Here is a 17,925-nt window from a genome sequence, read left to right as displayed (position 1 = left end):
TGAAAACAGCCCAGTCTCCTGAACCATTAGGGCTTAGTTGTAGTGTATCTACTGCCTTATTTGCAGAAGGTTTTAACACTTGACCTGAAAAGTCAACAAAAGAATCACCGTCTCCCATCTTAATAAATTAAGTTCTACCTTCTCTAATCACTTCCTACAAACACACAAAGTCATCTGTTTCCTTTTGGCTTAGATCTTGTATACTGTTTGGAGGAAGAAGGTCTACTTTTGTCAGCACTCCTGTTAAATTTATTTGCTTTTCTAGTTCAAGGAAAAAAGCCTATGACTCTGAAAGTCATCTAATGCTTTTATTTATTTATTTTGCTCAGTTTGATTGATATGTCTTTGTTCTGAGCTCATACAAAATTGACCACAACTACAGTAAAAGTGCCTCTGTTAAAACACTTCTAGAATACCCACATATTCCCCTCCTGTGCTCATCTTGCATGGGAAGAAACTTGACCTTAGATGAAGGTACATTGAATCAGAAGTGCTCCATCAGAAATCTTTGTGGCTCATAAGTCTAGAGCGCAACCATTATTCAGACAACTTTGCTGCATGTAACTCTGCTTCTTAAGTTACAAGCATGGGTTCTCAAGCTAAGATGGAAATAGGGCAGCTAATTCACACTTAAGGTCTTGACTTCCCTTTGTATCTTAGAAACCTTTCATCCAGCTTGGTGGGCAAAGGGAGTCACTTGGAGAAGCAGAAATGTCACCCTTATCATCAGTGCTGACATATGCAAATAGATCTGGTTTACAGAGGTTCATAATTGTTCATTGGTTCTTTCTAGCAAAATTAAGAAAACATGCTGTAACAAATGATGTTGATGATCATTCTTCCAAATAATTTGTGTAAAATCTGTAGATACACTTGTGTCTGTAAATGTATATGTACACATGTATTTATGTATTTAATGTTTCATAGGCCACGAAGATTTATTGTCCTTGGTAGTAAATATTGACCTTGGATTTATCTCAGTCAGCGTTTATCTCTTGGGCCAATAAATCTTGAGGTTCACCTTAACAGAAGTCAATATCTGCTTAGTGTTCAGCTCCATCATTAATATAAATATTTTAGTGACCTTTGCATGTATTAGTCTATTTTTTAAAGTCAACTTAATGTTACAAATCCTATGGTAGTTTATTTTTCAGATCTGTTTATTCGTTTAAGGTTTTTTTTAATAACCTGATGTTATTGTGGAGGTGTTCCAAAACTTGTGCAGTCCGTTTTTTGAGGGGAATCTCAGGAATGTGAGTGCAAGTTGTGGTTTGAAATGGAGAGGGAGGTGGCCCGTAGTACTGGTGTGTATTTGTGTGGTTCATCATGTATTTACCTACTACCAGGGTATAAGCGTTGCTTTGATAGCTGGCTCTTTTCTGGTCTTTTTTCCAAGCCATTTATTGTATGTACAAATCTTTCCAAGATCAGATGTTTGCTTTTCTGTATCTGTCACTGAGTTTAGGGTTAGCAGGGACCTTTTGACCACCTAGTCTGACCTTGTTATCTCCTGCCATCTTTATCTCCTCTATTTAAGAAACACTTTTTGCCTCCTTCTTTCTTTTGGCCCTCACCAAGATTAAATTTCTCTACAGTGTTCCTACTAAATTGCATTTGATTTAGTATGATAACATCTCAGTCTAGATTCAAACTGTGTCCCAAAGTCTGGAGTGTTGCTTTTTGAGTTTCTGAAGGCTGTCACCCCTACCCATGCACAGACATTGCCCTTTCCTGGCTGTATACTTAAGACATAAGCGTTGTGTCTAAATGTTATCTCAAGGCATTCAGCCATGGGTGAGGTCCCTCTTGATGCCCTCCCCTTAAGGAGTGAGATGCAAAATGGGGTTTAAACACCTATGACCTTCTTCCACCTCCTCTGGCCACAGGAACACGTAAAGGAAGCATCTGATGTGGGTCAGCAAGTTGTGAAGCTCTCTGTTTAAAATAAAGCAGTGTGAGGGATCCAGGGCAGTTACTTAATTCAGGCACTAAGCTTGAAATTTTCCTTGTTATTATTATTATTCCACTACAAAGCACATACATAATACTCGTGATTACAAGCCACTTCACCAGCACAGATAAGAGAGATGTTCTTCATCCCAGAACATTCTCACTCCAAATCTCTCATCTCCCACCCCCTTTTTGTTAAATTACTCCTTTTATTTCGAGTGCTGACTGCTCACATGGATAAAAGCTTGCAGGGTTAAACCCTTTGTGAGTCTATAGAAAATGTTCTGTGAACGTGGAGAGGTTTCTATTATTCATTATAAAGGTGCTGTCGGGGTAAATGGTTTAAAAACATGCTATGGAGAATTCTGATCCCTGTCACATGAAACGGCATAAATGTCAGAGCAGGGATTTATATGAATATTCTTTGAAGAGAAGCAAAGGCAAGGAATTAGTTGTTCTCTTGTCCTTTTTATTCCCTTTAATTGGATTTATTTTAAGTGGGCTTTAGTATAGAAATTTCTTCTTCATTTCTCTATTATGGAATTTCATATCAACACAAATAAAGCCTGCTTGCCCTACATTAAAAATATATTCAAACCAGTGGAGATACGTTTCTTAAACAGCAAAATATTCTGTTTTTTTAAACTATTTTTTAAACTTAACCTAAATCAGTCCGCAACTTACATACAGAGTATTTTAAGGTGCTGGTGTTGGAGCAGTTCACAGCAGTGCAGCCAGTCAGGATTCCAGATCTGGAACAATTATGCTTGCTGATACATCAGGCCTTCGAGAGAAGGAACTCTGAAACGTTCTTTTAGGTTTTGGTTGTTTTTTTTCAGAGGGATCTGTATGCTACAGGCCATATCATAGCTGGTTTATGCACAAGGCCTGATAGAGCAAGTACAGCACTTGGCTGGTTTTTGGTGCATGCCTCAAAGTCAGACTGAGGAGCAGCTTACTGTTGTCAACATTTGATTCATAGAGTTGTGTAAATGGGCAAAAAATTCCTTTCTGTCATGCCAGAGGCCAAATTAAACAGAAATCTGTAAACTGGGAGGGTTATTTAGTTGGGAGGAAGCAACATGAGTCGTGTGATAATATACTTCTGCAAGGTTTTTTTGCAATTTGTTTCGAGGCTGAGTTTATCCTAGCTTATTTAATGCCATAAAATGTAATTCTTCCTGCTTAAAAATGATACCGGTGTGAAAGTAAACATGGGGTTAGCAGAGCCAAGCAGAAGGTGTTTGAAGGTTTGGACTAAGAGCGAATGCAAATGTCTGTGTTAATACTGATCCACCAGCCTGCCCGACGAATTCTTCATGTTCCTTTTCAACCAGGCATTTAAAAAATGTACTGCAGATATGCAGGAAGGCATACACAACACTGCTTTTCCCCCTCTCCCATCCCAGCAATGCTAATGAAAGCCCAACATAGCTTAGATTTCCAGATTTGCTATCACTGTGGAAAGATAAAAGTAGACCCGTGAACGTTACAGTGCAGAATTTAACGTTGAGCACTCTTGATTTTTTTTCTTGTTTGCAGCAGAATACAGAAAAAAAGAGATTAGGGCCATGTTTGCTAGACAGGTTTTTAGACCACAGCAAACTGCTGGGAATTAGTGTTGTGAGGTTGGAAATAGCAGGTGTTGTTGCCAGTATTGCTGGGTGTCTTCAAGGTGGCTTTGACGTACATCTTACTGGTTAATGAAGTCTGAGAAAGAAGAACGTTAAGAAAGATGGAACAAAGTAATATAACTACATTTGAATTTATTTATGTAGATATGAGGAAAGCGTGCCCTTAGGCCTGTGTTTGTGTATCTATAGATTTGACCAGCTCTTCATGCTTACAAAGGCTTCCTTTCCTTCAAACCCCTGCAAATAGAGATCAATGAAGAAAAAGTGTATGTATCATCTGATCTAATTGACCTCTGTTTTCGTCTTCTTTGAATTAGTGGAGCTGTAAAAAAATGAAGTTGCTTAATTGTGAAAATTCACTAAAAAGCGCCTGCAAAAGAAGTATTTATTGTCTTGGGAAATTTTATCTCTAGTTCGTTTTATTGTAAAAGATTCTATCTCAGAAATGCTGTGAATCAGAGATGAAGGGGAGTAATGATGAACTTAAGGAAAACATAAGGAAAATGTGTGGGTGTATGAGTTTGCACATGTCTGTAAGCTATAATAGATATGCAAATAGAAAAGCAAGTGCTTGTGGACATGTGGTTTTGTGTCAGCTTTGAATTTTATTCATCAGCTCTTTAACACTAGATTTACACACTTTTAAAAACCCATTCTGACTCATTCTAGAGAACCTTTATCAGCTGTTTTATAATGATTTCATTTACAGATCCAATTATAAACGAAATTGAATCCTATCCATTAACACAGGTTAAAGTGTTTTTATTATACGCAGCTGTTTGATATCTCCAGGTGTGGGAGCACACAACAAGGATGGAAATTAATTAAGCAAGATGTGGGAGATGGTTGCAGCCGTATGTTATGTGCTTGTCAGCCAGAGGAGATGCATGTCAAACACTGCTTGATTAGTTGCAGCATGCGTTCCTCTGCCTCGCAGCCGGCATGCTGCTGAGTGACTTGGGAACCTCAGTTCTGCAGGGCCTTGGCTTCAGTCTCTAATCACTTCCGAGCTTTCCCAGTGGCACTACATATTGATACACACATTATCAATTATACAGAATTACCTTAGGAGTTTCCTGATGTGCAAAACTATTTTGCATCAACATGATTAAAAAAAACCCTCTAAACGTGTTTATATTGAGCACCTTGTCAGTCTTTAGCATCATCTTATTCTGTAGCACTGGAATCTTTAGCGTTCTTGCAGTATCCTGGTCTTTCTGCTAATGGCAAGGGCAACCAGGGATAGAAGGGAAAAGATTTTAACCTCATACCTGATAATTCTTATCTATTTTTGTGCTGATATAGTTGCCAGGCACAGGTGCTCTCTTGTGGCACTCAAGCTTTTTTTCTAGGTGCAGGAGCTGTAGTTATAAAAATAGCATGTAGGAGCAGTAAGTATATGGTTTGAAGGAGCAATCATAATTATCAAATGCACTTAATTTCCCACTATTTATAGAAAACTGTTAGAAGTGATTCTTGCACGGAGGGAAAAAAAAAAAAGTAAACTTGAAGGAAAATAATGAAAATGAATTAATATTGTGTTCATGTCCAAGTTCAATGACTACAACAGTTTGCTTGTAAATATGCTCTGAATAGAAAGATTGGGTGAATTATTAGAATAAAACTTTCTCTGACAATAGCTTTCTGATCATAGGGATGTAAGACCCCAGAAACTTATATAATTTCATTTTTATGAAAGCATGTCCTCTGTCTGAATATCAGAGCAAAAAATGTATTACTGGAGTTATTTCACTGCACAGTGTGAACAGTAAGGCAAGGTACATGGCATGGTTTAGTTCATATTTACTATGTACGTATGAAATACAATCTATTATATTTCATTATTTAAAATCATAGAATCATAGAATAGTTAGGGTTGGAAAGGACCTTAATAATGTCCTATTTCTCTATATAGGAATATCCCTAGGGGTATATATCCTATGTCCATATGGTGAGGGACATCTCCATCATATACCCTGAGAGATTGCATAATAGTGCATTTATAACTGCACCCTCCTGGGAGTTATTTAAATCTCAGCGTATATTATTCTTATATTTTCAAAGAACTTCAACTGTAGTCATCATGAAAGTGGGACAGGGTGACCAGTGATGTGTATCAATGCCAGGTACCAAGGACCTGCTTACTAAAGTAGTAGAAGTAGTGCATAGTGACTCTCTAGCTTCATTGGGATAGTCCAGAAGAGGGAGCTTGAAATTAAAGAGTGAAGGGATTTAAAAGTACCAGAAGGAATAAATTGTTCAAATATGGGAACTTTGTCATAGTCACCCTTTATCACTGGTGGAATTTACTTCGTATTAATAACAGAGTTTTGGGATCATAATTATTCTTGTGGTGTTGTGTTTCCATCCCACCAGAAGCACTTTTGTCTATAGAGTTACAATACTTATTTTTTTCAGCATGGCATTTGCCTTCGCTTTTCCATAATGGACTTTTCCATAATGTTTGAGAAAATGAGAAGTAATTGTGTGGAAAATTTAAATAGTATATAGTCATCTGTGACTGGGCCATCATTCTCTTCAGTCAGCATAAAATACACCAACCTCGTTTCGGTGATGCCAGGGATGAATTTGGCTCACTTTGTCTGAAGTACATAGTTTGTCATTGTCTAAGTGTTTCCCTGAGTCACTTCTACAATGCCAATTCATACCTATAATGACTTTGACTTCATTACAGTGCCCTTCTGTGCTTCTAATAATAATATATTTGGAGCTTTCTCAAAGTTAAAGCTTCAGTAGAGTATGCTTGCAGCAATGCCGTATTCTTACAGTATATAACCTCCATAAATGTCTCTATATTGAATTAGAGTCCAGTACCTGCTGGCTAAGGAAAATGTTCCTAATCACCATACTTACTAAACCAGAAAGAAGGCTATGCAGTCTAGTATGTGTGTTTCTCTGTGTGTGTGTATATATATATATTTGTACATCATAACTAAGTAGGAAGTGTATTTTATTGACCCAAGTTTCTGGGTTTTTGGTTTCTGTTGTTGTTGCTGTTGTTTGCTTGGGTTTTTTTTTCTTGTTTGATTTCCTTTTGTCATTTAATTTTCCCCCCATTTTAAATCTTAGTTCCAGACTGGAAATCTAGAGAATGCTCACACACAGGAAACAAGCAAACAAATATGATGAAGCTCAACCAGAATATCGTTTTCAGCAGTGCCCTATTTTGATTTGAACCTTTTACTAAGAAACTTAATTTTGAAGTCATTTCATAGTGAGAAGTAGATCTTCTGAGGATATCACAGTAGGACATTTAGATGTTTTGAAACTTTTAAAACGTTTTAAATGGAAATGACATCAGCCATTTTCCACAGGAATATTCAGTTTCAACAGACTGCCTTTTCCCCCCCCTGAAAACATGTTACCCAATTTCTAATCAAGGCCTCCTGATATGCACAGACTGTGCTTATGAGCGGTGGTTATTAGTATGTGAAGGTGGGACAGAGTCCTGTTGCAGTTTTTCATGCAGAAGCCCGCAGATATTCCAACATCAGTGCACAGAGAGCATATTTTCCATGCATTATGCATGGGATTTTCTCCAGCTGGCCTCCTGACTCACACTCCCCTGCCTCCCCCGTGTCTGCGGCTGAGCGCGGCACTGACCACCTCATCTCTCCCACTGGGACAAGCTGGGTCCCAAACCCTGTGCTCCCAGCAGGTGGAAGGGACTTCCAGACATCCCTATTGCTACCTTCTGCTTAAAGTGAGTCTGGTTAGAGTTGGCTGCTCTAACCAAGAGCCTTGCCCAGTTAAGTCTGGAAACAGTCCCCTTCCCTGGGCCCCTCTTCCAGGGCTTGGCCACCCTCATAGTGAGTTTTTTCTTTCTCTTTATATCAGGCGGTAATTTCCTCTGTTCCCATTTGTGTCTGTTGCCTTGTGTCCTTCTGCTGTGCATCTCTAAGAAAAGTCTGGCTCTGTCTTCCCTACACCCTCCCATTAAGCTCTTGTAGTCAGCAATAAGATCTCCCCAATTGTCTTTTTGTAAGAGAAAAAACAGTTCTTCCACCTTCTCTTCATCTGCTGTATGCTCCAGGCCCTGGACCATTTTGGTGGCCACTGTGGACTTGCTCCAGTTTATTAGTGTCTTTTTTGTATGGCGGAGCCCGAAACTGGACAGGATGCTCTAAGCTGTTTTACAACGGCTCAACAGAGGGAAATAATTCCTTCAACCTGTTGGCTACACTCCTTTTGGTGCAGCCCAGCATGCTGTTGTCCTTGAACTGCAAACTATGAAAACCTATGAAACTGGTGTGCTGTGAATGGCTTTGGAAAGCTGCCCTGTGTTCAGCTGGGTGTGCTAGAAGGGGTGATGTGTGGCTGCAGCCTGGCATTAGACACAATGTGGTATATGGCTTAACATGTACATTGTGTAAGGTTCTTGATCTCCCAGCATCTCTCACATGCCTTGCCACAGGGATTCTTATGCAAACAGACTGGTGGGTCTGGAACTGGGACTAGCTGAAGGAAGCATGGTCTTCCCTCAGCCTTGTGAAAGGTTAGGTAGAGATGATAGTACGTTGCATTTCCACACTTGGACAAGCATGGTACAACCAAAGTCTTGGCAGCATGACTTCGGTGACATGATGCTTCTGTGGGGTGAACAGAACAAAAGGAGGCCAAGACAAAAGCAGTGGGGGATAGAGTGTGTGATTAGACCTTGTCATTCTTGATGCAAAAGGCTTAGCCCCTTTTCTTATCTCTTACTGCAGTAGGCAATGACAGATGGTTTTCCAGATGAAGATCCCTGCAGAAACTCTTTCATGGACATGTAGATGCATGAAGTTTGTAAAATGAACTGATGCTCTGCCTTATAAAGTTGCATTCAGTTTATTCGACACAATAATTAATAATATAAAAGGACTTCATAGAACAGTAAAAATGGAAATACTTCACAGAAATAGAAGATGACAGTATTTTATTTCTTTCTGTTTCACATGTCTGTTAGTTATGTGAACTTGTGACTTAATAAATGTTATGCAATTAGACATGGGCTTTAATGTTAACCTGCCTTTTACAATGTCTTCTCATGTCTGATTTCAAACAATTTTATGGTCATTATAATAAAATTAATGCATGTTTTAATTGTAATAATAACAAAACATTGCTCATTATAATGAAGTAATTAAATATTCTCAATTGCTAATAGCTTTGTTTGTTGCTATAATTCATTTGTTGGTGACCTAACAGGAAAACAAATTAACAGGAGTAGATGGGTAATGTTTTTGTTAAGGCTTCATTACTGGCTCTATTAGGTACATGCCTGTGACACCACATTCTCGATTATAGCAATTTTAAGCTGGGGCTGTTAATTTTAAATACATCTATAAAGGAATCTTATTTTACCTGGGTGCACTGTTTTTCTTTCTCAGTAGTCAGTAAATAATAATAGTAGTTTCTGGGTGGTTTCAGTATTGTACATCAGCAAGGACATGCAGTGTTCCTAGGAACAGGCAGTATGGATTGAAGCCTTATACTTACTACATGGCATCGACCATTGCGTTTTTTTCAGTGGTCAAGTATTGAATTTATTCTTTCATTAAGCAGAAGGTTTAAATTTTGTGCTGTTAATCGTTACAGGGCAGGAGAAGCGGTTGTTAGAATGGTTGCTAGAAAGTTGTTATCTTTTCAGGAAATGAATCATAAGAAACTCTTAGACACAGACAAGAAGAGAACCCCCAACTTTAGAATTCTTAAAATAATACCCAGATAATAAGAGCTACAGCTAAAGAAAGGTGGAGTTACTATTAACTCTGTTTGCTAAACTTTAAAGGTATGTAAGTAGGAAAGGTTTAAAATGGTGGGATTCTCCTGCTAGGGCAGCCTCAATTCGAGAAAATGTGTGTCTTGTTGAATTATGCCAGAGCAGCAACATATCTTTTAAAGCTATCCTCAACAATACAGGCTTTGCTCTGTTTTGCTAGAGAGATAGCAAAGGAAGAAATAACTCTGTGTAGCACACACACTGAAGGCTTTCTGAGTCTGCCTGCACAATGACATTGTTCTGATTGAACTCTTGACAAATTATAACCTGCAGGTATAACGAGGATTTTCCATTTTTGCCTAACACGTATACATTTTGTCTCTTCCATTTTTCCTTTCCTGCAATGCATTCAGCAGAGCGAGGGCTGGAAAGAAATCTGATTGTGAAACTGATAAATTGTCTTACATAGTTTCCCTATTTTGGCCATTGCCATGGTCTGGTTCTGAAAGTGCTTGGAATCTTCCTTCTCTCGTTTTGTTTTAACAAGCTCATTCTCAGTTGCCCACTGCCAGTGCTGTATTATCTACAGTACACATTATTTTTTTGTCTATCTTGTATTCTGTGTTGACTGTAAGCAGGTGTAAAAGCAGATGAGGTGATTTATTTTTATCACTCCTTCTCTTGAGAAAGAGAACCCCTTGGCCCTGGCCTCTCTACTGGCTTCCTCGTAGCACAGGCATTTGCATCTTGGCAAAAGGGGTCTATAAAATGCTACCGAATTAAATCAGCAAAGTGTTTCATCATGTTTATTTTGCAATCACTGTCATTGACTCTTTGCTGGTCTAAATGGGTGCAGTCTCATTTATTTCAGTGGAGTTTTCTTTGCATGAAAAGGGAATTGGCTCAACCCAGAGAGGTGGTCAGAATCATGATGGATGACAGGCAACCGCAGATCAGCCCCTGTGATTTCAGGTCTGATTGCAGTTGTCTGCAGTTCTGCTGTGACACTCATGGAAGACACTTTATGTGTTAAAACTTGCTTCAAGCCTTTGATATCTTTGACCTTTTAAAAAACCTCTCTTTTAAATTTTGATATTCCTTAAGAAGACAGATGGTATTTTTTGATTGAATTGATAGAGATTTCATGTCTAAACACATTTCTTGGTTTCATTTTGTTGGACTAGTTAACTGCTCTCTGTATGTTCTATGCCGCTTAATCTTTTCTTCTAATTTGGTTTTGAATGATACTATCAAAAGGTTACAAGGAATTAAATATGCAGAAATCCCCCTGGAAAACATCAGTGATGCCCAGCTAGTGTTTCTCTTTGGATCCAAATTCAGGTACCTACAGTCCCACGTACAGCTACACTTCCAAGCCAAAAATTGCCCCGATACCTTCTGATTGGAGTGTTTGACTCCAAGTACCCTGAGTAGCCAGATAAGGTAGGGAAGCTGTGAAAAAATTGCAAAGCCTCTAAAGCTTTGGCTCTGGAGAGGGTGAGAAAGAGCCCTCCAAGTGCTGATGCAGTGCCTACCACATGCTAGGTGCAGTGCATCTGTCTTGGTTGCAGTCTCATGAAACAACAGCTGAAGTACCAGAAGTGGTGCGCTGTTTTCTTCTTCTTCCATTACCTGAGGAAGTCATCTAGAAACAGGGCAAATGATGCATTTTCAACAAAATAAGGAAATCTCTCTGAGCACGTCCCATTTACAGCACAATCATAAAACCCCTGGCAAAAACCCAAACCATTCCCATACCAATTCAGCACACAGCATTGCTAGAATGGTCAGTGTCAGTAGTGAAATAGCTGGTGCAGGGACAGGAAACAGAGGCTGCTGTGTTCTTGGTGCTGCAGCTCGGACAGAAGATGAAGTCATGGTAGTTCAACATTTGGTGAAGACTTAACTACTGATTTTCTGGCTTTCTATTTATGCTGGAATAAAACCTTGGGGAAAAAAAAATGTTTGAAAGAAATTTTGGTTGTTAGGAATGTGTATGTGTGTGTTTGGCCCTAATTATTTAGCAAAACTTTCAAACCCAAGAAATACAACTGCCTGCTTTTGCAGAGCTGTAGGAGAACATAGCTACAGTCTTTGCTTGGTGGTGAAATGTTTGCAGCAGTGTATTTGTAAGGGCTTATTTTTACTGTAATGGTCAGAGAATAATATTGAATGTCTTACAAACAGGCACATGGCACAGGAAGAAAACAACAGGACGTGTTTTTTACCTTGGCCTTATTGTTTCTGCCTTTAGCAAGTGCCACTTCTTAGCTTATGCAGTGTTTAAAGCTTGTTTTCTCTACATAGTACAGACCTAAGAGACATGGCTGAAACTGAATATGGAGCATCAGACATTTATTCGGGAGGTGGAAAATACATCTGGTTATTGTGGTTTCAGATTTGGGCTTGGGTCAAGACCAAATTTTCTAAATTTTCAAAGTATTTTGGTATACTGATCTTTGTGACATTCTTGTGCTTATTTCAGATGCTGAGGATAAGTGCAGTAAGAAAAAATTCTGGATTTTATACTTAGTCTGAATGAAGTCAAAAGCCAGATTTCGTACAGGGATATCAAGCATTTGGCACTTTAGGAGATGATATTTCTAGAAGGGTGGTTTTCTTTGGTGGTATTCTGAATGTCCCAGTTCTTGGCTGCCAGACTTGTAGGTTGAGAAACTGCCTGCTGATCCATATCATCTGAGATCTGAGTCCATTTAGTGAATCTCAAATTGAGCATCCAAAAGCAGAAACATTCCGACTCATAATCACTGTGAGAGATCTTGGCCTAACCATGTCAATTAAGAACGGTAGGTCACTAGTAGAAAAGAAAGTGTGTTTCCAGTGACAGCCATGATATTATTGGTCACTTACATTATGGAATCGTAGAATCAACCAGGTTGGAAAAGACCTTTAAGATCATCATGTCCAACCATTCCCCAGCACTGCCAAGGCCACCCCTAACCCATGGCACTGAGCGCCTCGTCTACACGTTGTGTGAACACTTCAGGGACGGTGATTCCAGCCCTGCCCTGGGCAGCCTGTTCCAATGGCTGAGCACCCTTTGGGGAAGGAATTGTTCCTCATCTCCATGTAAACCTCCCCTGGTGCATCTTGAGGCCATTTCCTCTTGCCATGTCCCTTGTTCCTTGGGAACAGAGACCATTTATCAAAGATATGCCCTTGTTTCACTTTGGAGATGTAAATTAACATCACTGTGACTTCAGGTACCTTGTGTGTATGTGTGTTCGTATTTTAGACTAATGTTTGATGATATGCCCTTCAAAGGTCTCGTTAAACTCTTGGTCTAATAAGATTCAGACTGCTAAAGCACAACATATATGGGGTGCTAGAATATTTACACTAATATTCTGCTACACTGCTACACAGCAGAGTATCAGTGTAAAAGTGCTGTTGCAGCTGATAGACTTCAGCTTCAATACACTGTCAGCTGGAAGTTGTAGTCTGTGAAAGAGTCTTTTTTTGATAAAACTAAACAGTGTTGTAGGAGTGAAATGTGAACATTTTGGAGAAGGGTGCAGTGCTATACATAATTTATTGGGCACTGTTTGTACAGTCAATTGTTGAGTTATAAATAAAATACAGCCTTAGAACAAAGGTGAAAGGGTAAAACTGTGGGTAGTTATTTCCTCTGTATTTCTATTAAAAAAAAAAGAAAGAAAAGGTTTCCAAGTTTGTTCAGTGACATTTTGGTTTCGTTATTGATATTCACAGTGTTGTGCCTATTTTTGGATGTATCGCATTGAAGACTTTCTTCTCTGCCATGCAGAGTGCCTTTTCCTCCAAGAAAATCTTCTGCAGGCTGCAGGACTGTTCTTGAAGTTCAGTGAGCTGCCAAGGCACAGCCAAGGGGAAACCACAGGGAGGCAAATGAGCCTCTGCATACTGAATTTCCAGGTCCAAGAGCTACTGAAGAACAAAGAGCTTGACTTGTCTCATCGACATAAGGCCCTTTGGTGTCTTGTTCCAGTTCATCACCTACCATCATGGTAGCTTCCCCCATCCCACCTGAAGCTCAGCTCCCATTTCTTTTAGGTAGAGGGCACTGAGGGTTGGTACAGAGAGCAGCTCCACAGCCTGCACTGGACAGATGCTTCCTGCCAACAGAGAAATCCCTCGAACTGGAGAAATGTTGAACCCATTTAAGATCATTAAAAGTGTGTTTAGTGGATTTAAGAATACAATCTGTATACTCTTCAGAATAATTATAGGTCTTTGCATTGGTGCTAAGAATGAGGTGAGAAAGAGGTTTCTTAGAAAGATAGAAGCTCTGAGCAGGCTTTCTGTCCATGGTGGAGGTATTTCCTGAATGTGAGTAGGAATAGCACAAGTGGGCTTGATGAAACAACATGAATTAGATATATCATTTTATTATAGGTCACAGGCTAAGCATCCCTTGCAGGTACCATGCGTGAGTGGGAAGTGCTTGGTTTGAAATCTCCCCATTCTCATATGAGTGGTGCTGATGCAGAGCTGCAATACTCAGCAGAATCATTCTGGCTGCTAAAGACGAAAGACATGACCAATTTGAACTTCAGAGTGAAACATTTCCTAGAACTGAGCCTGAATAAATTCTGGAACAGTTGAACAGGAAATAAGCTAATAATGGGATTTTGCAATATGCATTTCCCATATAAGGCATTGAAATGTAGCATGGTTTTGTTTGCTGATCTTCTGGCTATTTTGATGTAAATTGGACTTCATTGTGATTATGAGTATTTTGCTTCATTCCAGGCTGAAGTGTTTCACCTAGTTGCTGTCATTGGTGGTCCCTGGATGGACCATTCCTATACCAGGCCAGGGAAGAGACTAGTTAACAATTCCTCCTTGCTGCCTTTTGTTTGTGTTGGGGAGCTATTTCCTTTAGCCCTTGAGAGTGATGCATAGGAAGGGGAAGAGAGGTGGGGAGTGCCCGTCTCAGTGCTGTTCATGCTTCTGAAAATAAGTTCCCCCAAATCTGATGTGGGGAAAGGAAGCCCGGGCTCCACGGAGCCTGCTGTCTCCCTCAATAAACAAAGGACTGGATTTGGGCAGTGTGCCCAAAGTGTTGGTGCAGGGTGTGTTCCCATCCTACTGCTCTGGCCTTTTAAGGATATGTGACAGTATGCTGGAGACCACAGTAAGGTGTGTAATTCCGCAATGATTAATGAGCACAAGGCTCTTCTGCAGCTTCAGTGTTTCTGTAGCATTGGTAAATTCCCTTCTCACAAGTAACTCACTGAGAGTTTGGCCTCTTCTGCACTGTGAGTACAATCTCTTGCCAGCTCTTATGCTGCATTAATTTAGAGCCATCTACCTTTCCAGATGTGCTCTGTATTGTGGAACAGGTTTTCCTTGTAAATGCGAAGCCAGATGTTCAGAAGAGGAGAGCTCCCGTTTAGGCATCTAGCAATTACTGCTGTGACACATACCGACTGCAGCTGCAAACCTGAAATCTCTCTGCTTGGACAGTAAAATACTCAGGCTGGCTAGTTCGTGTAGTGCTATAAGAAGTGGCCTATATGCATATAATTCAGGAGTTCTTTCAAAATAGAATGCACTGAATCATGGTCTCGCTTAGTTTTAAACCACAGCTTGTGCCTAACTAGTTATTTTGATTTATTGCCAGGCAGGGGCTCATTTTCCAGTTACAACTAACGTTTTCTATTTCTGCAAAATCTGTTAATGAATGCTAAATGAAACAATGAAGGTCTACTGGCTAGATAAGAAGTACGTCTGATTTATTAATAAATGTTTCTTTTTTTCCCAGTGACATATTTGATGCCATGTTCCCCGTCACACACATCGCAGGAGAAACAGTCATACAACAGGGTAATCCTTCCTCTCATTTTTTCCCTTCTATGTTTGCTAAGGTTGTACAATTCACATCTCTTCATTTGACATTTCACCCTCTTTCCTTAACGGGAAGAATAACCATATTCTGAAAGCATCCAAGTGTGCAGCTATATCGTTAGTTCATGGATGCAGGGTCTTTTTTGCTACACGTGCAGAGGTCTACAAAACCACACTGGTAGGTCTCTGCTACAATTAAATGTAGATAAATAGCACTTCAAATTAAAATGTTCATTCCTTAACTGAAGATAGTCAGGAAGTAAACCACAGCTCAGAATGAATAAGGGTGGCACAGGGTAGCTGACAGTAATTAGAGTTAGAAAATATTTTAGGGTTGTTGGGAATATTCAACACCTCATTTTGCTGTGTCGTAGTTATCGCACTTGGCAACTTACCTGCATGCCTGCAGCATGTTGTGGAGGACTTCATTACCCTCAGGCTATATTAAAGCCTCTTGTGTGTTTATACTGAATGAAGTGTTGAATCAATCCAGAGAGATAAATTAATGCAATTGAAAGATACTAATAGGAAGAAATCGTAGTGATGTTTTTATATAGGAAGGTAAATAGGAAAGGATCTTTCTCTCTATAAGTAATCTGGTGCACAAACCTGTGCAAATATGTACAGGATTAAATGTGGAGATGGGAAATTATTGAATAGTTTAGCAGGCCTTCAGGAAACATTCACCTTCTGTATTTTGCTTCCAGGTGATGAAGGAGACAACTTCTATGTGATTGACCAAGGCGAGGTGGATGTAAGTGAACTCTTACAGTTTAGTATTTATTTTGAAGGTTCGGAATAAAATTGTCTGCTTTGGAACACAGCTTGGTCTAGCTATGTGCTGTGGTTCTGTCTCCTTTCTTCTTGAAACAGATTTCATAGGATTGATTTCATTGCTTTGCTTTTGTTAAGTCATTTGTGCATAATTTTATAATTGGCATGTTTTACATCCTAGCTTATTTGTCCATTCCAAGCAGGAAAATACGGTATCAAACCCAAGCAAATGACATCTTCAGAACCCTAACCACACCTGGAGGTGTGCAGTCTTTGGCAGAGAAGGCCACCATGCTGGAATGCACCTGAGGGTTCAGATCAACCATAAGGAAAATATTTTCTTTAATCAGTTAGCTTAGCTCATATGTTGTTTGTTTTTTTCCCAGATTGAGATACAGCCTCAGGCAGTGAGTTTCATCTTATAAACCTCCATTTGCTTTTAAAATTAGGTCCAAATATATGAACAATGCAGCATATTAATAAAGCAAGGATTATTGTAAGTGTAAAGTGATCTGTTAGACCACAAAATGTTTACAGGAGTATGCAGTGGTTTAATCAGCATGTCTTTGAAAAGAAGCTTCTTTCAGAGCCAGCCTTCCAAAAAATCTGTTCACCTCTTATCATTTTTATCCCATGTGAAACTCAGCCTTTTGCACGTCTGCTGCAAGTTCCTAATTTGACTGAATTTTCTGCACACATCTTAACATATCCACAGGTGTTGGATAGGGCAGGCTTGCTCATTAGCAACATTGCTCTTCAGATGCCCAGATGAGTTTTGTTTGGCAAATTTAAAGAAGAAAGTGATTTATTTTAAATGCAGGCAGGAGGCATACAGTTATTTTAGTGAAAGTTATTTTTTTTAGCAGTCTGTGTCAGGAGACCATCTAATTGGTATTGTTGGAAATTGAGAAACCTCACATGCTGCCTCTGCCTCTGGAAGTTGCTCCTCAGGAAATCCGTCTGACTCACTGTTCCTATCAGGCATACCTCTCAATAGCAAACACTGCCACATCCACAGGGCCAGAAAATAAAAGAGCAATATTTATAGAACAGTGCTAAAATTTAGTTTTTAAATAATTGGTTAGGGTCTGATACTGAGCTTAATGAGTTCACTGGCTTTGAATCAGACCCACAAACATATGTTGGAGTTACAGATTAATCCTCTTTAAAATTAGTTTGTACTTCCTCAAAACCTTTAGGAAAGCTTTCTTCAGCATTTGGCTTCAGGATAGTGGGGGACTGAATGACATCAGAAAGCAGTCTGCAAAACACTTGTAATTAATTGCAAAAAATATAATCTTCCATATGCACATATTGCTCTTGCAAAGCAGTGACAAAATGCAGCAAATAAATGTCCGTGGCCTCTTCAGCTTGGTTCTGCTTGTAAAACCATTGCGCAAGGTGGTCTCTGCATTTTCTGTAACTGGTGGTTGCCACTGACGGCCAAGGTGGTCATGGCTTGTCAAATGTTGAAAAGGACTTTTTTAGTTACTGTGCTTTCTGTCGGTAAGGTGGTATCATAGTTCTCTTCCCAGGTATACCATGGCATCTACTCAGAAACACCTTTACTGCATCATGTCAGTTGTATTTCAGAGGTTCTTCGTGGTTTTATGGAAAGTTGAAATCCTTTCATAAATGCTCTTGACCATAAATGGCCCAAGAAGAGACTGATTATTTTTTATTGGTGGGTTTTTTGAGTTCATGGAAGTCTTTTGCAGAATACTCTTCTATTTCCCAGAACAATTCAGGGATCTATGAGGCTTCTGAGATAGGACCTGGCATAAAATTTGAAAAACTAAATGGCCTCAGAGTCGCTGCATTGCAATTCCATGTTGGCTCTGAAGCTGTATCGGTGTTTTTGAAATATCCCAGATCAAGCAAAGCACCGGTCCTCCTTCAAGCACATGAGCAATTCTGATGATTTCAGTGGGACTCACTGTTTTGCTGGGCAAAAAGCTTCGTGCACAGCTTTGTTTTAATTTGTTAGAGTTGAAG

At 39.5% G+C, this 17,925-nt stretch overlaps 1 protein-coding gene across 4 annotated transcripts in view; it reads left to right on the top strand.

Moving 5' to 3' along the window:
- Nucleotides 1–17,925, top strand: part of PRKAR1B (protein kinase cAMP-dependent type I regulatory subunit beta) — a 105,092-nt gene that overhangs the window by 47,241 nt on the left and 39,926 nt on the right. For all 4 annotated transcript variants that reach the window (XM_065684420.1, XM_065684419.1, XM_065684422.1 and 1 more), the window contains exons 5-6: nucleotides 15,074–15,135; nucleotides 15,864–15,910. In XM_065684420.1, coding sequence (XP_065540492.1) covers nucleotides 15,074–15,135; nucleotides 15,864–15,910 — 109 coding nt within the window. The remainder of the gene's footprint in view (nucleotides 1–15,073; nucleotides 15,136–15,863; nucleotides 15,911–17,925) is intronic.

This window comes from Lathamus discolor, chromosome 6 (genome assembly GCF_037157495.1).
Source record: "Lathamus discolor isolate bLatDis1 chromosome 6, bLatDis1.hap1, whole genome shotgun sequence".
Lineage (NCBI taxonomy): Eukaryota > Metazoa > Chordata > Aves > Psittaciformes > Psittacidae > Lathamus > Lathamus discolor.
Note: the sequence above shows the minus strand (reverse complement) of the source record. Positions and strands in the feature narration are given on the sequence as shown.